The sequence below is a fragment of the Anopheles stephensi genome, chromosome 2, assembly GCF_013141755.1.
Source record: "Anopheles stephensi strain Indian chromosome 2, UCI_ANSTEP_V1.0, whole genome shotgun sequence".
NCBI classification, from domain to species: Eukaryota; Metazoa; Arthropoda; class Insecta; order Diptera; family Culicidae; genus Anopheles; species Anopheles stephensi.
In genome coordinates, this window is record NC_050202.1 from 45,657,179 (window position 1) to 45,678,290 (window position 21,112).

At 44.0% G+C, this 21,112-nt stretch overlaps 5 protein-coding genes across 12 annotated transcripts in view; 3 read left to right on the forward strand and 2 right to left on the reverse strand.

The window, feature by feature from the left end:
* Nucleotides 1-195: 195 nt before the first annotated feature.
* LOC118506943 (mediator of RNA polymerase II transcription subunit 4) lies at nucleotides 196-1,400 on the reverse strand. The gene is made up of 2 exons (XM_036044760.1): nucleotides 1,240-1,400; nucleotides 196-1,143 (listed from the first exon to the last, which is right to left on the reverse strand). The coding sequence occupies exons 1-2, from the start codon at nucleotides 1,308-1,310 to the stop codon at nucleotides 405-407; spliced, it is 810 nt and encodes a 269-aa protein (XP_035900653.1). The 5' UTR covers nucleotides 1,311-1,400; the 3' UTR covers nucleotides 196-404.
* Nucleotides 1,401-1,669: 269 nt separating this feature from the next.
* On the forward strand, nucleotides 1,670-3,442 carry LOC118506927 (RNA-binding protein NOB1). The gene is made up of 2 exons (XM_036044726.1): nucleotides 1,670-1,833; nucleotides 1,902-3,442. The coding sequence occupies exons 1-2, from the start codon at nucleotides 1,771-1,773 to the stop codon at nucleotides 3,114-3,116; spliced, it is 1,278 nt and encodes a 425-aa protein (XP_035900619.1). The 5' UTR covers nucleotides 1,670-1,770; the 3' UTR covers nucleotides 3,117-3,442.
* A 142-nt stretch (nucleotides 3,443-3,584) lies between these two features.
* Nucleotides 3,585-6,833, forward strand: LOC118506908 (adipocyte plasma membrane-associated protein). Its single transcript, XM_036044701.1, has 4 exons — nucleotides 3,585-3,760; nucleotides 3,844-4,029; nucleotides 4,137-4,342; nucleotides 4,422-6,833. The coding sequence occupies exons 2-4, from the start codon at nucleotides 3,914-3,916 to the stop codon at nucleotides 5,888-5,890; spliced, it is 1,791 nt and encodes a 596-aa protein (XP_035900594.1). The 5' UTR covers nucleotides 3,585-3,760; nucleotides 3,844-3,913; the 3' UTR covers nucleotides 5,891-6,833.
* A 143-nt stretch (nucleotides 6,834-6,976) lies between these two features.
* LOC118506949 (zinc finger CCHC-type and RNA-binding motif-containing protein 1-like) lies at nucleotides 6,977-8,515 on the forward strand. The gene is made up of 2 exons (XM_036044767.1): nucleotides 6,977-7,278; nucleotides 7,362-8,515. Exons 1-2 carry the CDS (start codon nucleotides 7,157-7,159, stop codon nucleotides 7,834-7,836), a joined length of 597 nt encoding a protein of 198 aa, XP_035900660.1. The 5' UTR covers nucleotides 6,977-7,156; the 3' UTR covers nucleotides 7,837-8,515.
* Nucleotides 8,516-9,534: 1,019 nt separating this feature from the next.
* LOC118506889 (neurexin-3) overlaps nucleotides 9,535-21,112 on the reverse strand; it is a 100,182-nt gene continuing 88,604 nt past the window's right edge. For 3 of the 8 annotated variants that reach the window (XM_036044658.1, XM_036044657.1, XM_036044661.1), the window contains 4 exons: nucleotides 20,899-21,070; nucleotides 20,599-20,831; nucleotides 17,459-17,792; nucleotides 9,535-17,389 (listed from right to left, as the gene is read on the reverse strand). In XM_036044658.1, coding sequence (XP_035900551.1) covers nucleotides 16,131-17,389; nucleotides 17,459-17,792; nucleotides 20,599-20,831; nucleotides 20,899-21,070 — 1,998 coding nt within the window. In that variant the 3' untranslated portion in view covers nucleotides 9,535-16,130. The remainder of the gene's footprint in view (nucleotides 17,390-17,458; nucleotides 17,793-20,598; nucleotides 20,832-20,898; nucleotides 21,071-21,112) is intronic. The other 5 variants (XM_036044659.1, XM_036044663.1, XM_036044662.1 and 2 more) reach the window with 2 other exon arrangements.

Sequence of the window (21,112 nt, forward strand, 5' to 3'; positions counted from 1 at the left end):
GTTTTATATCTTATTGAATCCAACATCAACACGCTAATCATTGCAAAGTAGTACTTCTCATCAAAAACCCCTGGACGAATCGCCAAACCTGATGGCCTGATCCCTTGAAAACGAGAGTCTTTCAATATTTCTCATTAAATCGTGTTACAATCTTCATCTCCAGTTCAATCTACATCGATTGTTTAGCTCTGTAAATTGTTGCTTACAGCTGTACTTTACTATATTTAATCTTTCCGTACATGTTCGCCAAACGGCAGCTGAAGTCGAGTCAGAAATAAATAAGCTTCATGAGTAGAAATCAGCAGGGGTTTCGTTTCATTTGTTTTTTTCCAATCATCCACATGCAGCTAACATTACACGGCAAAATCTTAATCCTATAAAATCACCACAACCACCATCCGCGCTCACTGTGAATCGCTTGAGCTAGAGCTGGAGCTTTCCGTGGACATGACCTCCACATCATCCTGCGAAGCGTCCTTGTGCGCCCGGGTGTCCAATGAAACCGACCCCCCACCGGCACCCATGGACATGTGCAGCTCGCCAGACGGATGCCAGGCAAATTGATTCTGTGCGGATGCCGGAATCTCACCGCCGGCTCCAGTTCCACCTCCACCACCGGCTGCACCCGACACGGCGGTGTTTCGGTGCATTTCGTTCAAACTGTTGGGATGTTGCGGATTATGGCCGTTGATGTTGAGATCCGACTTGCCCAGAAATCCAAGCCGCATTTCAATATCGGTAGGGTATGGTCGACGAAGATCGCCCTGCTGCCAGGTGAGCGGTGCACATATGGCGTGCGATGCACTGATGCGGTGTGCAAACTTGATAAGCTCCTCCGACGAAACTGGCCTCTTGTTAGCCTTCGCAATGCTGGCCAGCTTTTGACGGGCTTGGAAAATTGACGTTGCGAGAATCTGTTCCGCTTCCTTCAGCTGCTTCTGCAGCTGGTTAATCTCCTCATCCTGTTTCCGCACCTGCTCCCGTAGCGCGTCCATGTTTTTTTCAATACCAGCCTGTTCGGCTGCGAGCTGGAGCGTTGATTTCAGTTCCTTATCCTTCAAGACGAGCAGCTCCACCAACTGGGCGTGATCGGCACTGGACATTTTCTGTGCCTTCGGAGCAATTGTGTTCTCGATCAGCTCCCTACAGACACGAGGCAAGAGGATTGGTTTCGGCGTAAAACTAGGTATCTCCATTTGAACTGTATTGGCTCAAAGCAATATTTGCTGAAACACTTACTTGGCAACGATTTCAATATCGTTTATGATGGCCAGAAGCCGTTCTCGCGTGCTTAGATGATACGAGGACATGATGATATCGCACGGCACAGTTCGTTTCCCGTCGAAAGTGCCGACCAAACAAACCAGAAGTTTGCAATTCTGGGCTCTGTTTTGCTATCAAAGCGAGGCTATGTTTATTATGCTTCGTTGAGCACTTTTGCTGAAGTTGAAGTGGAATTCAGAAAATTATCATTCCGTTCATTGCTGTAATTTTGTGAAAATCAAAGGACGGGCAAGGCTTCTTGAAATAAAATGAGGACAGATTTAATATTTTCAGATTAGAATTATCCAATTTACAAAACCCGCGCAAAAATAAACAAACCGGCGAACGACTGTTGCAAGGTTTTGTTGTTGAAAGAGCACCATGGACATTGCAATGTGTGTAGAATGTTTTTCACGGGGAATTGCTGTCATGTGTCGCGTGCTAGTAATGTGTTTTTAAAACAAAACAATTCGCCAAAAATCTATTTCTCCCGATATCGTCCAAAAAATGCCGAAATTCCAACATTTAGTCGTAGATACTGCAGCGTTTGTGAAAAATGAGCAGCTGCAGGTAAGCATTTGATGGAGGTTTAGACATTCACGGCGTATTCTAACGACTTTTCCCTTTCCCCCTGCCAGAACTACGCAGAGAACTGCTACACCGTACCGGGTGTGCTGGCAGAAATCCGTAACAATCGACAGATTAAGAACCTGGCCGTGCTTCCCTACAATCTGCAAGTGAAGAGTGCAGATCCAGATGTGCTGGCCAAAGTGGTAGCGGTAGCAAAGAAAACCGGTGACTATGCTTCACTGTCGCTGGTCGATCTGCAGGTGATCGCGCTAACGTACGAACTGGAAACATTGCACGTGGGCCGTGACCATTTGCGCGAAGAACCGATGCCCGCTATCACGGTCACTGCCGACACGAAGCCAGCTGTTCTACAGGGTACGGAGATGATGAAAGGATTCTATGTTCCGTCGAAAAAGAGTGAAGATGATGCTGAATCGCAACAAGATGATGATGTTGCTTCAGAGTCCTTAAATGACCACAATGAAGCCCAGGAACGCGAGTCACTATCCAAGCCAGATTCGGAAACAGTTACAGATGAACAGAAGGAAACTGAGCATGAATCAGCAAGCGAAGAGGAAAATTTCGACGATGAAATATGTGAAGAGGAGGAGGAGGAGGAAGAAGATTTCGAGGGTGAAGGTGACGATGCCGAAGACGACGAGGACGATGATAGCTGGATAACACCGACCAATATCAAACAGGTCAAGCGTGACATGGGAATGGATCTGCACGAAGAAGCATCGACCACCGTGGCCTGCATCACAACCGATTATGCGTTGCAAAACGTGTTGAAACAGATCGGGTTGCAGGTGGCCGCACTTGACGGTCGCATTATCAAGCAGGTGCGCACGTACATTTTGCGATGTTACGCCTGCTTCAAAACCACACCGGACGCGACGAAAGTGTTCTGCCCGAACTGTGGCAACAAGACGCTAAAGAAGGTAGCCGTTAGCTTGGACGCTGAGGGCAAACAGATTATCCACATCAACACCCGTCGACCGCTGACGGCCAAGTACAAAAATCGTCCGATTGCCAAGTTCGAGGGTGGCAAGTATGCTACCAACCCGCTCCTGTTTGCCGATCAACCACTGCCACAGCAGCGCGTTTCGGCAAAGGCACGGTCGAAAACGAATGCGCTCGGGGATGATTATACGGCTGGGTATTCACCGTTCGTGATGCGAGACATCGATTCACGTTCGGCCGTATTGCGTGGATCGTCCAATTTGAAGCAGCGAATGACCAACCTCACGTACGATAACAAACGCCGGGGCTACAAAAAGTAGAGGAAAAATAACTGGTGAAAGCCGGGTCGCATTTCCAGTCGTTAATATTTGTACGGGGGTTAAGTATATGCTGCTATCAATTTCTGTTTTGTGACGGAATTATAATATGGTTCGGAAAGCGTTCAATTTGATCGCAAAGCGAAACTGTTGCATCGAGTCGTGTAATAAATGAATATAATACAATACAATATCGCACTTATTGAATGTAAAATCATATAAAACGGAAAGCTCTATTGTGCTGACTGCAAAGCAAACTGATCGAGGAGTTTTAGTACAATTCCTCAGATGTACTAAAACACGCTCATCCTCTTTATAAAATACAAACATGAAGAATAAATTAATTACCCAAAAAATTTGTAAAAACACTCACATCAGAATTGCAATTTCGCAATTAAAATTAAATAATCCGTGTGATTATTGAAAAAGCTCATTCAACAAATTGCAATTTATCTCGATAGTCTGCACACCGCCTGACCGGATTGCCGTGTCATCAAGTTGTGTCAAAACGGTTCGGTGCCAATAATAAAAAATTAAATAAAAAGGCTGCTGATGCGGTGGAACAGACGGCATAATTTCCATAGATTCTAGTTTCCAATTAAGTTACCGCTGTGCTCTTCGGTCTTCTAGTCAATAGTGAAGCAAAGGTAAACGAAGCGTCTTTCGAATGGAAAATGGGTTTTGCCGTATGTGACCTTTATCCTTTACTTTTCTGCTTCATAATTAACAGCAATAGCTTTGGGTGGTTCCGAGCCGCGTTCTTTTCGTCAGCAGTGTGAGAAAGTGGTCACCAAGGCAAAATGGGCCTTCTGTACAGGGTTCGTGTGCGTGTCATCAACTGTTTGATCTTTTTCTTCTTGATTATATTGCTGCCCGGTCTGCCACCGAAAACTACATTCCCGTTCGAAGGGTTTAGGTAAGCGATGGGAAGGAGAAACCTGCTGGAGATACCGCCGGTGTGCCCCCCGTGTGTGGCATCAGAGTATCCGTTACATAATTTTATCCTTTTTGTCCCGTATTAAGATTCGCTAAGCCCCGCGAGTTGAAAGGAGCGCTAGAACCGACGAACCATTTGGACAACGCGGAAAGGCTGTTCGAAGGAAAGATCTACGGTCCCGAAGCATTGCTCGTGAACGGAAAGGATCTGTTCACCACGATCCATGGAGGTGAAGTGATTCGCATCAATGGTGAACACATTACACAGATTGCCAAGTTCGGAAAGCCTTGTGGTAGGTATTTGCGTTGAAGTGGTGTCCGGATGGAGAACGGAAGTTGCCGGTTTTGTGATTTCGGTATTTGTATTTATAGAGTTATCATTCGAGGAGGAAACTTGCGGCCGTCCGTTGGGTCTAGCATTCGACACGAAGGGATCGAACCTAATCGTTGGTGATGCCTACTACGGTATCTGGTCGGTTGACCTGACAACGGGTAACAAGGAGCAGCTCGTTTCGCCTGACACCGTGCTGGAAGGCAAGGGTGTAAATCGTAAAGGCAAACTGTTCAACAGCGTAGCCGTGGCTCGCAATGGGGATATCTTCTGGACGGATTCCACCTCCGACTTTACGCTGCAGGATGGCGTGTTCAGCGTTTTCGCCAATCCTTCGGGACGTTTGTTCCAGTACGATCGCGCCACAGGAAAGAACAAAGTGTTGTTGGACCGGCTATACTTTGCCAACGGTGTGGCATTGAGCCCGAACGAAGAGTTCGTGCTGGTTGCGGAAACAATGGCATCGCAAATTCGCCGTTACTATTTGTCCGGACCGAAAGCGGGCACGGACGATATCTTCATCGATGGGTTGCCTGGTTTGGTGGATAATCTTGTGGCGGATGCGGAAGGCATTTGGGCACCACTGATCCAAGCCGCGGACGATGAGAATCCATCCATCACGCAAATGCTGTCGAAGGTGCCGCTTATCCGCAAGTTTGTGATTCGTATGCTTGCGTTGGCCGAACTGCCGATGCGATTGATCCACCAGGTGGTGCCCAACGTGCACACACAGCGTATCATTCACGCAATTGGTCACTTTGAATCGCTGATATTCTTTGCGCCAAGTCGTCAAACTATTGTGAAGATTAGCTGGAGCGGTCGTATCCTGGGATCGCTGCACGGGTTCGACGGTAGCGTTGGCAGTGTATCGCACGTGGCCGAACTAGGAGACTACCTTTATCTGGGCTCGCCGTACAATAAGTTCCTGGCACGTGTTCCTCTGCCGAAGATGCCAAAGATCGAAATACGCGACGTGAAGTACAAGCCTGCCACGGAAACAACGGCCACACCGAAACCAACAACAACCACGACGACTACACCGAAACCGACTACCACAACAACGACGACTACACCGAAACCGACGACCACCACGACTACTCCGAAACCGGCACAAACAACAACCACTACTCCAAAGCCTACCACGACCACCACTACTACGACCCCCAAGCCAACAACCACTACCACCACCACTCCAAAACCCACGACAACTACTCCCAAACCAGCGACTACCACGACTGAGAAACCTAAAACCACGGCTACGCCACCAAAAGCTACTACTACAACCACTCCAAAACCCACAGAAGCTCCGAAAGCTTCAACGGAAGTACCAGTGACAGCGAAGAAAACCGATAAGAAGGCAACCGATGAGAAGGAAAAACCAGCAGTCAGCTCGAAGGAAAAACCGGTAGAACCGGCTCCGATTCACGAAAAACTCCCGAATGATACTCCTAAACCGAAGCAAGAGAAATTGAAAGTGATCAAGAAGGGCGGCGAACAGGGAGAGCTATAAGACTAGCGCGCGCGATCAGTGACGCACAAACCATACTTTCCACATGCTGATCGGAACATCATCATCATCACAACTATGTGCACAACACACGCGTCCCTGCCCAAAACCTGGACGTGACCGGGTGTAGTCAAATACCTCCAATACGCGTAAAATGCGCCAAACAATTATGCACGTGTGTGCGATCTCTTAGGAGAGCTTCTGCGGGCGTCGTGTCACGGCGGGATAAAGCTTTACCATACAATCGTTACCGCGAAACAGTTCCGTCAAGTCTCAGTCCCAGTTTGAAGTGCATAGGATTTTAAAGCAATAATTCATCAACCACTGCGCCGGATGCGTATGTCGATCGGAGAAGAGTACATCAACAGCCCCCTCACGACCCCGGAGAGGGGGCAAAGAAACTGTAGCAGCTAATGTGAAACATTCTTGTTAATTTCATTCCATGAGTGATTTGTGCGTGTGTGTGTTAATTTTATGAAACTAATATTTTTGTTCCTTCGGGAATGCTGTTCACATTCGAAGGGGGTAAACTCTATTTCTGTGCGTCGTGTAGGTAGACAAATTCATTGATCGAAAAAAAAGCATACTTTTACGGCCGGCGTGCGGGGCCAATGGTTAGGAGCTGAGTGCGCGAAGAAGGTTCACTTCCGCCTTTTTTCTTAGGCAGAAAAATTTGGCAGCGATTAGTGATGATCCAGTAGTGTAGGTTACGTACTGGTAGGTTAGTGAGAGTTAAATTCACTACTGAATAGGAAATGGTACACTGTCTTTGATAGTTTTGGCTGGAAATTGTTTTCATACTCATTTGTTTATTTCTTTGTATAGTTATTAGTGGTCTTTGTTTGGTTTGGAGAATCAAAAATCTTTTGGCACTATATTGTAGGGTATCATGTTTTCGACAGCGGTCACGACGGCGATGGAGAATATACTTTTTTTGCTTGGGTAATTTGTAGCGGATGTTTTTTTCTTCTCATAGAAAGGACAAACTTTCCAGATAGTTGAGTAAACGATAAAGATCCATTTGAAATCAGCCCACTCAAACCAACAGCCAAGATGTGCTAACGGCTTTTATTTGATTTTTAGTACAATTTAGTACAAAATTGTTTGCGTAGAGCTACTTTTTTGTGACGTACTGTTGGGCTGTCAAAGTAGCGTAGCGCAGTGTTTGTAAACAATTCGTTCTCTGTTGAGCCCAAAGCTTCTATAAATAAACGAAAAAAAGTTCTCTGGTGCTGCCGGCACGGAAAACTCACGAAAAGCCGCCTAGCCATGAGCAAACCGAAATTAATTGTGCCAGACATCCGTAGTACGGCGTACATTTCGAACCTGCCATTCGATTTAACCAACATTGATGTGCATAAACTTTTTTCCAAGCACGGTAAAATTGTGAAGTAAGTACTGAATGCCACCGAGGGCGCAAATGTTGTACAGCGAACTATACATTCTTGGCTTTCCTTTTCATTCCATTCAACAGAGTTACAATACTTCGTGATAAAGTAACCAGAAAGAGCAAGGGTGTTGCGTTTGTGCTTTTTGCCAGCGCTCAGGAAGCGCTGGAATGTTGCAACGCGTGCAATAATGCGGAAATGTTTGGGCGGACGTTGAAGGCAAGCATCGCAAAGGATAATGGAAAATCGGTCGAGCATGCTCAACGGAAACAGTATCCGGATAAGAGCCGCTGCTATGAGTGTGGCACGGAAGGACACATGAGCTACAGCTGTCCGAAGAATGTGCTCGGCAGTAAAACGCCACCACGAAAGGGCGGCCGGGTGAATGCGAAACGGAAACATCAACGCGAGGAAGAATCGTCCGGGTGGGCAAGTGAATCGGAAATGGATGCACTCGGTGTGGGACCGGGTACAGATACGGGCAGTGTGTGCACCAAAAAGGTGAAGTACAGAAAAAGTGAATATTTCAGCGATGACGAAGAAATCGAAACCGAAGATTAACAGGTATGTTATGCGGACTTTGTTCTTCCATATAACACCATTGTCTTTGAATGCTTCACATATGTATCATTGTGTGAATACTTGAACTTGGCCTGTGGATATTAGGAAGGTGTCAACGATTTAATTAGATTCGAGCCATCAAACTCAACGTTCACTGAATGCTTTAAAATGTGTGGAAAAGTCTTACCGATCTTATTGTATAGTTCATGTATAGCTAAGTAAGAGAGCCACCAAGCCACCGTCGAGGCTGTAAACAGCACCATACATTATTAGGATTTAAAAACAGGTTGGTCGATATACCAAATAAGGTAGATCGAGTCAGCCAATCTTCATTGCGGCCCATATTAAACATTCTGTGTGGCAAATAGTTCAACAAGCGCATAGAGAGATGAAGTTAACGCTAATTAATTATGGCGAATTGATCTTTAGAAATATTACGCAGAGATACGAAATTTAAATAAGCGGAAATTTTTAATCAGCTGTTGTTATCTTTTTTCTCAATAATTTCGTAATGATTCCGTATAAAATTAAATTTATTTGTCTTATGAATGAATACGATTGGTAGTAAGTATGTAAAAAAAAGAACAAATAATTAAGTATAGATTATTTTCTTTTCAATTGTGTAAATATTAAAATTACTATCGCGATCAAATCAAAGAATGATCATCGAAACTGTAAAGCCAACGATATTAAATTATTTATGCGAACAAAGATGATGACAAACTGTTTTGCAGTCTTGTCCTACTCCAAAAGTCCTCAATATCACTCACTTATCACAGCCATTCTGGCGGATGGTATCACACTACCTCAAGTTTGCCTTACAAACCTTGTGGACGGTCATTCTCATGCCAACGGATCCTGGTGAGTCTAGTTCGTTATGCAATAGTCATATCATGGACTTTATCTTCGAAATATATGTTCCGAAAATCTGATGAGCTTCTTCGATAGGATTTCGTCAATTTGGGACAGAATACTTGTCTCAGGGACATGTGAGTATGACCCAGGCAGTATGACCGTTTGGCAACACCCTTGCGCGTATATCTCAACATTAATGGTGAGCTGAAGTTTCGACACTTCAACCTTCACTCAAAGCATTGAAAACCTTTTAATCTCAATTGTTTTTCTGACGGATGGCAACGCTATTCCTCAGTCTCAATTTAGGTATAAAATTTAAAAAAGACCTTAAGAACTAGACCGTCGTGCCTTTCTCATGACATGATCAGTCCACCAGCGAGTGTACTTCACTGTAATTCGCTCCACGATTGTCCATCGTGAGTATCCTAACAGGTGAAAAATTTTCTGGAAAAGCTGCACCTTGTCATGCGACACTCTTCGCCCATGTCTGAGACAAAACCATCCCCATGACAATCGCTTATACCATAATATCTTTGCGGCAATCGGCATGTTATTGTTCAAAAAAACCTCCAACTGTCAATTAAAATGATACTTTCGATAAACCTCTATTGGAGAACCTTATCCAGTCATTCTGTTGCGAGGGCGGATTACCACCGACCGTTCAGAAGACCCAGAAAGAGACAGATATGTGAGAACAATTCGTATTACAACAGCCATGACTAATGCCTTACCCAAATGCTGAAGGGTCGCATGGGAGGGTTATTTGAATTTAGGATTCTAAGCTTTGAAAGATCGTGTCATCATTCAACTTTCCATCAGCTAAGAATGACGGAGACGTGTTGATCATGTTTCCGAATTAATTCTTTTATTGTTAGCAACAAAAACCATTCTCGGCTCTTTTTGTGTGTGTATTTGTGTACGTGTACGTCTGTGTGTTTGTTAATTTAATCGATCGTTTAATCTTTTCTTTTCTTTCGCACTCTGAGGAATGTACATGCCCTTTTTTTTTGCTTATGGTTATCCTTTGCACGTGTCACATTCAGCATTCACCTACATTATGTGAGTATTGATTGTGTTTAAAGATAGGTTGTAAAATGAGTGTGTTTGTGTGTGTGTGTGTGCCTGAACGCTTTGAATCACATCCTTTCACATACCTATTACCCAAATTTTCCCCCCACTGTTCTAACTGTACGAACCTCCATAGTCGTTCCCTTTCCCATCGTTTGCGTCCCCGCTTTACGCACTAAAAGATGTATAGTAGTTGTTGTTGGTTTTTTCCCCATTTTGCTGTATTCTTTTCTGGCTATATATGTCCAGAGAGTATTCATTCAGTAACAGAACCCCCGGAACGGAAAACACAGAAAACAATCGCTTACACTCCTAAACAACTACGGCACGCGAACGCTCCAGTCTGCTCTGCGAACGGCCCGATCAAACGTAAATCAACATTCAAACATAACCGACTACAACAGCTGTGGTGGTAGTACAAGTAGTGGTAGTAGTAGTAGTAGTAGTAATAGTAGTAATAGTTGCAGTAGTAACATTAACTTATGTATGCACACGAGCAGTTGCAGTAAGCAGCGTCAGCAGCAGCAGTAGCAGCAGAACAAACGGTGTCTTGTACAATTCGTTACCAGTATTGTTAGTCTTTGTCCGGGTTGTGCTCCACGTGGTCACTGCATGCAAAACCCACTACTACGAAAAAATATTTAAAATAGGAAAAAGAAATAAAAGAAAAGCATACCACACATACACACGTTCGTTCCTGCCTGCTGCTCCCTGGCTTCTTTCCTCCGTGTTCTCGCCTACTGCCGGGTTTTTGTCGCCTATATAGTTCCTGTCTTTATGTTGCAATCATATTGTGTTAGCTTATTTGTCCCCCCTTTAATTGCACTACCCTTTACAAATTCTACAACGTAACAAATTAATATATAACATACTTTTTTTATATTGTGTACGTGAGTGAGTTCTGGTTTGTGGCAAGTTTCTTTATATTCAATCTTAGGTATGCAATTAGTTATACACTCACTGGCTAGTTGTGATGGTTTTTTGTTTCCGTTTATCATTTATCGCTATCGTGTACTGTGTCGCGTTTGACCATCAAACCAGTCAACTCGACTACTTGCAGCAAGAGTGTCCCTACTTTGCTTACGCCAATTATCACCTTCGCTGTAGCCAGTATCATAAGGACGTGCGCTTCCCTTCTTGCTTGGCAAACTTACGGCCACAACCGAACGTTAAGAAGCGATAATGATTTATTACAAGAATACTACTGAAAAAAAACATGATACATTTTGCTATTCTTTTCCTCTTTTCTTGCTCTCGTCTTATCATCATTTCCTATTCCTATCGTTTTCCCTTTCCGATAACTGAAACACGGGGAACCATGGTTTGCGATAGTTGGAAACTATGTCAGTCAAATCCTTTTTCAGAACATGCTTAATACGTTTGTGTGCGTGTGTCTGAGTGTAGTGTCTATAGGTTTTTTTTCTAAACAGTTTAGTAAAGTTGGGTTTGGATTTTTTGAATAAATTTTTCTTCCCCTTGCTACTCCTCATGCTGTGTTTGCCCCTTTTTTTCATTTCTTCTAGGATGATTAGAAGTATATTAGTGCTGATCAGCAACTTCCTGTTTGTGGGTGTCTGATAATCTGTGGTGTTCCTAGGTTTTCCTATAAAGTGCCCATTTCTCCCACCACGAAGAACATATGCACGAACATAAACCAGCTCAAAAGGGATTTAATACACTGCGCCTATCTAAGAGGTGATGAAGGTGATGATAATACTACTGATGCTGCATGGGTTTGGTTTTTTGGTGGCCTTTTGGTTCTTAGCCTTAGTAAACTTGTGAAAGATAGAGTAGGGGATGATAAGAGTAGGATCACACCGCCCACCGGTAGAGTGATTCAGGCCAGCGTGCTCCTTTGGGGGTGTTGAAAAAGGGGAGGGCTCGATTCCAACGATTCGGTTCGACATCTGTTCTTCACTTGCGCCATCACGTACCCTATCACGTACGTTCCTTTCATCGCGTGAGAACGGTGTATACAAAAGATACCACTCCAAAAACTGATATGTTTGACCATACATTTTCGACTTATCGGATTCGTGTCTCTTTTCTTGTCTCATTTACCAGCCTCAGGGGTTGCTGCACTTTCGCAACGATCGAGATTGTTTGACGGTTATGTTTTTTGTAGTGTAGTGTGTATTCGATGTTTTTTTTTCTATCATTAAACGACGAGTGTCCGTGTGAAGTTAGGGTGTAACTAAATTCGAGCGTAACGAGCAAAAAGGAAACAAATCGGGATAGTAACGTAAGCATTTGAAAAAGATAGACTAATTTAAATGATTTTTGGATTGCAATGGTTCTGACTGCTAGCGATCTTCTCAAGAGTCCCAAGAAAAAAAATTAAGCACTTCATTTGAACTTTCTCAATATGAGTTCTTTCCTTGATCGATGAAGTTTATATCCTTCAAGACATATCCTTACAGCTACTTATAGCTGTTTTAAGAATTACAAAATTCTCTCGCTTTTGGAAAAAGACGAAAAAATCTAAATCATAGCAGATTATAACAATGTTGTCTCTTTTTTCCTAGTAGAGTTTCTTCTTATTAGAATTGAATTTGAAGACCAAAACATCCTTCTAAACCAGTGATATTAAACTCATTTTGAATCGCATGTCATCGACCAGAGTCATCGGCGCATAAGTCGTGTTGAATCTCGTTGATGGACTTAATTCTACCAGGGGAGTCAGCGCTTGTTGCCTATCCAAACCCAAGATACACATCCAAATGGTGAGCTTCTGGGGGGACCTAGCGACTTGATGATGTGAATGAAAGAAATGGACCTTGGTAGATGATCTCTAGCAATCATGCCTCTTGAGGTTGTATAGCCTAAGAAGATTATGCTTCTTGCACTAAGGACGCAATCAACTGTCAAAGTTTATCTGACAAAATGTTTGCTGAAAAGAGCCTCAGTAGTCGAATGCTTCAAACTTTTTTTGAGGGCCGCATTAAAAACCACATTGTTTCCACCACAGTAGGAATTGAAAAATTGCAAAAAAAAAGAGACAGTCAACAGCCATTACCAAGATGCCTGATAATTGCTGTAAGGCAAGGGGTGGATCATAGTATAAGCAAACTAGGCAGATGCTTAGCACCCGAGTAACCAAGAAGCCCCGTTCATATGCAATGGCTTCGTATTAGCGGACTGTGCGGTCCTGGGAGCTTCGATCATGGTAATGCTCATGAACTCAATAAGGAGTCCCGTACAACATTTCCGCTTGGCCTCTGACTCTGGACCAGACATCAGATCAGGTGTGTCCGTAATTTTCATTCTGCATAGGGCTTCCAAGGGACTTGAATCGCTTCTGAAGTCCGCTAAGAATTGAGTGGCAATAATTATGTAGAACGCTTCCCAAAATGAAAAATTCAAGCAAAATTCACCCGAAACTAGTCTAAGTTTTTCTTTAAATGCAAAAAACGTTAAAAGGTTCCAACCCAATATTAGAGATGTGTGAAATGCTCATCGATTTTCGCTTGTCCTCATTTTTTTCCATTCCTTCCAATTGATTTTCACCATATCATTGCTTCGCGTAAAGAAGAGACCAGTATTCTGTTTGCAGCATTATCCATGTTGCTGTGATGTTGTTGTTGTTGTGGTGTCTGTGTGTGTTTTTTTCTATTATCAAATATATATACTTTTATGTAAGTTTTGTGTTTTATCATCTCATCTTATCCTTGTGCCAGCATAAACATCCTTTCTGACGATCGTTTTAAATCGTTCGAGTCCATTACAGTACAGTTGTGTTGAATCATTTTCACCTTTTTTTCTCGTCTTTTTGTGTGTCTGCTTTGCTTCTCTCGTTTTTTTTGCAAGTTTACAGATTGTGTTGAAACTTATTTTGTGAAGTGTGTTTCGTGTTGCGTTGTGTAAGTGTGTAAAAGGAGCTGTGACTGAGCTGGATCTTAGATAGTATTGTGTAATGTTCCTTTCCTCTTTTTTTCTCTTTTGCTTGGTTTTAATTAGTATCAATGGAGTTTTTTATTCGTTTTTTTTAGAGTACAAGAGACAGTGCGCGTACAATTGGAAATAGAATATCGAGTGTAATTTGTTTTTTTTTTGCCTTTTTGCATTTCTCCCACAGAATCGTAGAACGATAGAAAATTCGGTGCAAGATTTGATCGGTTTGACGGTACGTTTTAAATTTACGCCTGGGATTTACAGGGGATTGAAAGCCCGACCGTCCCGGTGTTTTTGTTTCGGTTTGCTGGGTTTAAGAGTAAACGACTTGTGTGTGAACCCTTCCGGGAGTTTAAGGGTGAAGGTGTGTACAAAATAACACAAGTAAAGGTTCGAAAAAACACACACACACTCACTGGACACAGGTGTGTCTTTCGTGGCAATTTGATTTGGAAAAACTGTGGATCGAGAATCCGAACCGAACTGAGAGCAATTTGTGCATTCGATGCAGTGTAACGTCTTTTACGTACTATACACTAGATGCTAGAGCTCTGTTGCTGTTAAGCGGCTTACTATTCACGTCAGCTCACTTCTATCGCAATGTGTATCTGCGCGTGTGTTTTGTATCTCATTTGCCTTAACATGAAGGAATTTATCAAAACAAGTTCCTTTACTCTTTTGTGTGTGTGTTTTGTTTTTCTTTAACTTATCTCTTCTTTTTGTTGTTGTGTTGTTATATGATTTTTGTATGTGTATATATATATCTCTCTCTTTCTCTTTCACTCTTCTTCTTCCATTACTTCCATTTTTGTTGTAAGTATTTCTATACCTTGACTTGACTAAACTTATGCTCTTTTTTTGGTTTATTTTTTTTCTCTTTTTTGTAACTACCCCTTTTATTATACTCTATTATACTGTGCGGGTTGTCTCCGTTTATCGGAAACCCAGCATTATTTGGGGAGCGCGCGTGGGGGGAGATCTTTCTTCACCTTCTTCCTTCTTACAATTAGAGTAAATTTGTGCAGAAAAAACAATTTGCTTGTACCGCGGAACACGGTGTATAATGTCTTATCGTTCTTAAAGTATCGCTTACATGATGGTCCTAGCGAACCATCATGCATCGTATCCTACACACACACACAGGCGCGCGTTTTGTTTAGTTAGTTTGACTGGTTTTTAATCATTAAGATTGGATTTCGGTTTAATTTTTTGTTGTTTCTGGCTTGACACGCGGGACCCACTCCCAATCCAACCCGAGTGACCCTAGTGCGATATAGTTTTAGTAGCAGGCAGGTTTGTCCAACATTCATTTTTGTGTGTGTGTGTTTCTGTGTCTGGCTTGGTGTGCTTCTCCACCTTTCTGATAGATTCTAGTACCACACTATCAAAAAGCTAGTCATAGAACTAGAACTAAGTATAGTAGTGTTAGGTGACGTGTGTCGGTCTGTGTGTTGGTGTCCCAGGATATTCAAAGCATCAGAACCAGCCGAGTCGGGGAGGTGAACAATGGGCCTTGGTAACATCTGAATATCGCGATATTTTAGTTCGCCATTCGCTATCGCCTTAACTGCTATATCGTACTACAATAACCACAATTGCCAACAGTTTTTGTCAATCCCAGTGCTCGGTTTTCTTAGTGTTTTACTAAAGCTTTCAGGTTGATTTTTTCCTCTTCTTTTCTCTCATTTCTTCTTAATAAGCGCCTCGTTAGTGTATCGTAATTTTTTAGAGGGGTTTGGTTCTTTGCTCTGAAGGATTCACCTTACTTTCTTGCGGTAGATAATTGCGGGACAGTTCTACACCTCCGATTAGAAGTCTAGAAAACAAAACGAAGGTAGGAGGTTTATGCATGCAAATTATGCTTGGGTTGGTTTTTCCTGCTTTTTCTTCTACCGTTCGTCCTCCTTAGGTGTGCCTTGTGTAATATTTGCGTGTTTTGGCTTATTGCTCTGCTCTGCTCTCTCTCTCTCTCTCTCTATGTCTTTTTCCTCACTGTCCCCTATTAAATGCACCCCCGGTACTGATTTGATCCTGCACCGGGAGTCGTCTAAGAGCAGTGAGAAACAGTCGCCCTACTACTTCGTAACTTTCGGTTTTTGTATTGCATTTTCTTTTGGGGGGTTGTTTTTCGATTTGTGTACTAAATTGTAGGTGTTAGCGCTATTGCGCTTATCCGTCCATCCATCGACCAGCTTTCATAATTCCTACTCAACTATTTACATTCCCAGGACGATGGCTCCTGACTGCTTGATTCTGTGCAGCACGACTTGGCGATCGATTTCTTTTTACATGATCGTCAACAGACACGGGCTATCGTGCCCTCAGCTTGGGGTGATCAGTATCAGCTCGTAGTGAATCGGTGATCGAATCACACATTTTTTTTTACATGATTCATCCCAGCATGGTGTGATCTTGTCATCAGTATCACCAGGCTGCAGATTAGCGAGCTCTTGAGATATCCGTTCCACAGCTTCCATTCCTTAGACGTACCATTCCTTGATGTCCTTCGAATTGCGGCTCTTGTTACGCTGCGGCTGTCCCATACCACCACCACCACCACCGCCACCTCCACCCGGGCCAACTCCACCACCGCCACTGGACTGCATGCTACCCTTGTCGCTGCCACTACCATTAAGCCCTCCGTAACCCATGCTCATGTTACCACCACTACCCATACCCATACCGCCACCTCCCGAACCTCCCGCTCCCATCGCACCATTGCCTGGCCCGTGATGTCGGAGCGACCCGTTCAGGGGAAGCGTACTGCCTCCATTCGAATGATGGCCGCCATTGTAGTGCGGTGGAGCGGACGGTTGATGATGGTGCTGTGGTTGATGGTGTTGCCCTTGCTGTGACTGCTGGTTGTAATGGTGAGCATTGTGTGTGCCGGAATTGCCATGCGATCCTCCCAGCAGCGCTGCGCTAGGACCCTGCCCATAAAGTCCACTCTTGTCGTGTTCGGTCTTGTACGATCGATCGCCGTTCGATTTGATCCACAGCACGAGCAGAATAACGAGAATAACCGCGATCAGCGCACCGGCCACGATTCCGATGATCATGGCGGTACGTTCTTCGGCCTCGGAATTGATGCGGCCACCTTTGTGCTTGGGCAGGCGTGTTGGTGGATATGGTTGCGGGTGTGGTTGGTAGGGTTGCTCCGGCTCGGGGTTTGGTGGTTCCGCTACCTTTACGGGCGGTGGTCTACGGCCGTTTGGTGTTTGATGGACTGTCGTACGGTGTTCCTCTCCATCGTCCTCGTCGTCCGTCGGTACATGAACGTCCACAATCTCTTCCTCGGTCGTGGTCGGTGTTTGCGGGTAGGTCGTTTCGCGAATATGATCACGATCGCGATCACGATAGCTTACGGTTGTTTCGGAGGGTGTGTGTTGCTGTTGCTGTGTCGTTGAGCCGTACGTACTGAGCCCGACCGTCGTACCGGTAGAGGTCGTTATCACACGACCACTGGCGGTGGTGCCCGTTGTTGTGCCGGATCCTGTGGTGCCCATCGAAACCGTCGTTCCGTAGCTATCTACGGGACTGCCATAGCTTCCACTACTGCTGCTACTGCCGTAGCTACCCGTGGTGCCACTGCTCATGCCACTGGTCGTGTCCATCTCGCTGGTCGTATGCGACGACGAAGAGTACGTGTCGGGCGTTCGGCGCTGAGTCGTATACGTCGGAGTACCATCCGTTTTCCTATCAAAATCTACCGTCGTGTAGGTCATTTCGGGACTCGTTTCTGAAATAAGAAAACATTCGTTATAATTGTCACAAAAATGGTAAAAGCAAAGTGTGAAACATTTCCTACCGGAACTTCGTGCCGTAGAAGTCGTGAACACCTCCGTCACCTCGCCACTGCCCGATCCGTGCAGACAATCCTCATCATCACACAGCTTCTCCCCTGGCTTACCTCGACCCCGTCCGCCCGAACCATCCTTACCGCCGGACGATGTGGTGGCCGTCTGTTTCGTCGGTGGCACGTAAACCGGCGTGATCAGATCATCGCCCGACCCATTCTCGAACGGTGGTGTACATTCGTCCTCATCATCCCCACGGCAACCGGAGCCGGCCCCACTAAAGATGAGATCGTCCATCACGCCTGGATAACCGCTGGCCGGGGTCTTGAAATGATCGGAAGAGTTCTTCAGTTTAATTCTTACGGTCAGCTCACGCCCTCTGCAGAAGCGTGGTGCATGGATAGGCGATGGAACAATGGAAATGTGGCTAGTGCGCCTCAAACTGCGTGCAACGAATGACTGCAAGTTCTGATCGTGTGAGTGTGTGTATGTACGTGTGCATGTTTATCTGTAGTTTGGTGTGTTATATGTGCAGAATGGAAAACGGCTAGTGCAGGAGAGCGAATTATGGTGCGTACACTACAGGAAGCCACTAATGAAAACTAACGATATAACTACGTGTTAGAGAGAGAGAGAGAGAGAGAGAGAGAGCGCGCGCATAAGGGTTAGAGTATAGCGTATTTGTTACTCATGGGTTAGATGTGACGGGGATATGGGAAGGATTGGAACAGAGATGTCAAACTTATTATGTCTCGCGAGCCGCAAGGGTAATTAAGTAGTTAAATTTAAAGGGATTTCCGCTTAGCCTTTTTCATCTCTAACGTGGGAATAAATGTACAACCGGACTTAAAAGCGTGTTCAAGATATATTAATTTGATTGCACTGCTTCCGTCATTGTCTAGATTGGGTTTTGCTTCCAGTTATAGGTTTTGCTTCCAGACTCGCCAATGACGAAACAGCGCTGACCGATTATGTCTTCGTGCTTCGTCAACACAATTGAACTTGGTGTGCATTGAGAAAGGTGAGCTTGTCCTATATTGTACTGTATCAAGGAACAGGCCTCGTTATTGAAGAGAAAACCAGAGCAAAGGGCGAGGAAGCTTGAGCTGGATCAATTATATTATTCATCCTTGAAGACCGTAGTCTGGAGGCAGAGTTCATTAAGTTGCAATTTTGGAAGCACCAAGTCCTTTGACATGGCGCCTAAGCGAATGACGCGTTTTCTTATGCACATTCCTGCGTACAGATAGATAGACCGTGTTATTCTCAGCCAGATTTCTCGAATTTGTTTGCTATATAAAGGCTTATTAGCTAGGACGGCTAGGTATGACGAATCTTGCATGTTATTGAACGCTATGAATCTCCAAGATAATTTGGAAATCCCTGTCGGAAAACCCTCGCTGCCCGAAAGTTTGCGGGTCAAAGGGCAATGACTTCGGTCTGCGAGCCATAAGTTTGACATGTCGGAACTAGATGATAGGGAGAAGGACGGTATGCAAGGAATTTTGAGGTCTGCTGCAATGCTAGACGAACTGTTTTGTGTTTCCTTTGTTGTATCTCTGTTTGCCTTGCTGTTTTGGGGGTTTTGTTTGGGGTAATGTTTCGTTTAATTATGTTGCGTGTGTCTTTTGTATGAAAGATTCAAGTTTTAGGAGGACGTCAAAAGGACGGCGGTGAAGGGGGGCCACACGAATAGGTATAATGATCGATGGGACGGCATATTTCGACTGCAGCTGGTTGAATATAAATTATAAAAAGAAAAACAATCGATGCAGAGCTCATTTTTCAACAACACACTTTCTGCGTGTTTCTGCATTGTTCGGGTTTTTCGGTGGTTTTTTTGTTTGCAAATTGGTTTACTATTCTTTATCTCTTATAGGAACGGTTTACTAGCTTGCTTGGTGCTCCTGTTTTAAGTAGAAGGAAAGGTTATAATTTGAGTAAAAATGATTTTTTTTCTGTGAAATCTTTTAGTTTGATTTAAGATTGTAACACTAGTTTTCTCGGGTGGTTTAAAAACGAATCGAATCATTGACGGGAGTAGAAAAAGAGAAAGACAGACAGAGAGATACCATGGGCGAATAAAACAAAAGCAACTGGAGTAAAAAAGAGAAAAACCATATCATATTGCATAGTAACGGAATAGAGGTGAGCTGAGAAAAGAAGAAGCAACTAGGCTTAGGCTGTATCAGTTTATGCAAGCAGTAGCTTGATGGAACTATCGAAAAGTGATGAAATGTTTTGCAAACATGTCAAAACGATAACAAAGATTAGCTGAGCGCTGCTTTAAAAGCCTAAACTTTTTTCCGATGGCTAGAACACTTTGATTTGCATTTCTGAACACGGTTATGTATCATACGAGAGAAATTGTGCGAATGTGCGAAAGACGTACGTTACGGCTAAACAAAATTCAACAAACACTGATTAATCAATCGGTTGTGCGGCATAGGTCAAACGTAGAGGTGCATTATGGTGCAGAAATATCAATTTGCGATCAATTTAAATTAAACGGAAAAGGAAAAATAAATTATGCAACTAGGCTGTTCGTTGAAATGTAGATGTGTGATAGCCGTGCAAACACGGTACAAAAATATTTTTTTCTCGCCAGTTTTCTCATCAGCAACAGAGAACCTTTCAAACACACACACACACAGCTCGGTTACAGCGCGGCATAGGGCCGGAAACATAACTTGTAAGCAACGCATTACGATGACAGTATGTTACAGCAACGAAAGCAAAAAGCCAAATAGTTTTTTTTCTTTTTTAAACATAAAAATAGTAGCATCATTGGCGATCTATCTGCCCAGCAGATCAAACAAAATGTTCTATTCCAATTAATTTCCATCGAATCGTAAACAATAAAAAACGGTGCAAACGCGTTAAGTGCAATAAACTGGCAACTGTTTCTGTACAAAAGGAAAAAGTAGAACAAACAGCATATAAAACAGGCACCAACACAAATTCGTTAAATTCAAAAACCAAATCAAACACAAATGAGCGCAAAACTGAACGCATTTCAATAAACCACAGGACAAACAAACGTGAACTCAGATCAAAGTAGAGAGACAGAGTAGTAGTAGTAAGAGATAAGTAGAGAGAGAGAGAGAGCGTTTTCGAGATAGAATATTGCTTTTCGTTTAAAAATTCTAACCTGCTGCATTCTTTGGTCATTTCTATCTAAAACGCCAGTTACCAATTGTACATCGCCCCGAACGTTGATGTGCGGATCGCGCTCCGCGGCCAGATCGAGCACGCGCAGCCGATTGACGGACAGGCCGGCGATCACTCCGCTGAAGGGTCGCTCGATCCGCGAACGTCCGTTGCGTGCGATCTTACCACCGACCTGTATGTTGGCCATCGATGTAAACACGGTCGATTGGTGTCCTGGAAGGAAGGACGAGAGCTTTTTAGTTTGGGCTGTCCCTTTTGGCTAAAGGAGGCTTAATCTTACCGATCGAAGACACCGTCTGGACGTTGTAGTCGTCGATCTGCAGCGTCGCATTGGCTCCTGTTCGCGTGAAGCGCACAATGTGGTAGTTATTGTCGTTTACCTTAACCGCTACTTCCCCCAGAGGGAGATCTTGTGTGCCAACGTTGTACACGGTAAACACGTTGCCTTCCACCTGTTGCAGTTTGAAATGAATTGGGGATTTGTAATGCCTATA

Bases quoted from the DNA above. Each gene is read 5' to 3' on its own strand.
- LOC118506943 (XM_036044760.1), bottom strand. From the start codon at position 1,310: ATGTCCTCGTATCATCTAAGCACGCGAGAACGGCTTCTGGCCATCATA. The intron at 1,144-1,239 runs GTAAGTGTTTCA...TCGTGTCTGTAG, and splicing joins GATATTGAAATCGTTGCCAA to GGAGCTGATCGAGAACACAA.
- LOC118506927 (XM_036044726.1), top strand. From the start codon at position 1,771: ATGCCGAAATTCCAACATTTAGTCGTAGATACTGCAGCGTTTGTGAAA. The intron at 1,834-1,901 runs GTAAGCATTTGA...TCCCCCTGCCAG, and splicing joins TGAAAAATGAGCAGCTGCAG to AACTACGCAGAGAACTGCTA.
- LOC118506908 (XM_036044701.1), top strand. From the start codon at position 3,914: ATGGGCCTTCTGTACAGGGTTCGTGTGCGTGTCATCAACTGTTTGATC. The intron at 4,030-4,136 runs GTAAGCGATGGG...TCCCGTATTAAG, and splicing joins TTCCCGTTCGAAGGGTTTAG to ATTCGCTAAGCCCCGCGAGT. The intron at 4,343-4,421 runs GTAGGTATTTGC...TTGTATTTATAG, and splicing joins CAAGTTCGGAAAGCCTTGTG to AGTTATCATTCGAGGAGGAA.
- LOC118506949 (XM_036044767.1), top strand. From the start codon at position 7,157: ATGAGCAAACCGAAATTAATTGTGCCAGACATCCGTAGTACGGCGTAC. The intron at 7,279-7,361 runs GTAAGTACTGAA...TCCATTCAACAG, and splicing joins AAGCACGGTAAAATTGTGAA to AGTTACAATACTTCGTGATA.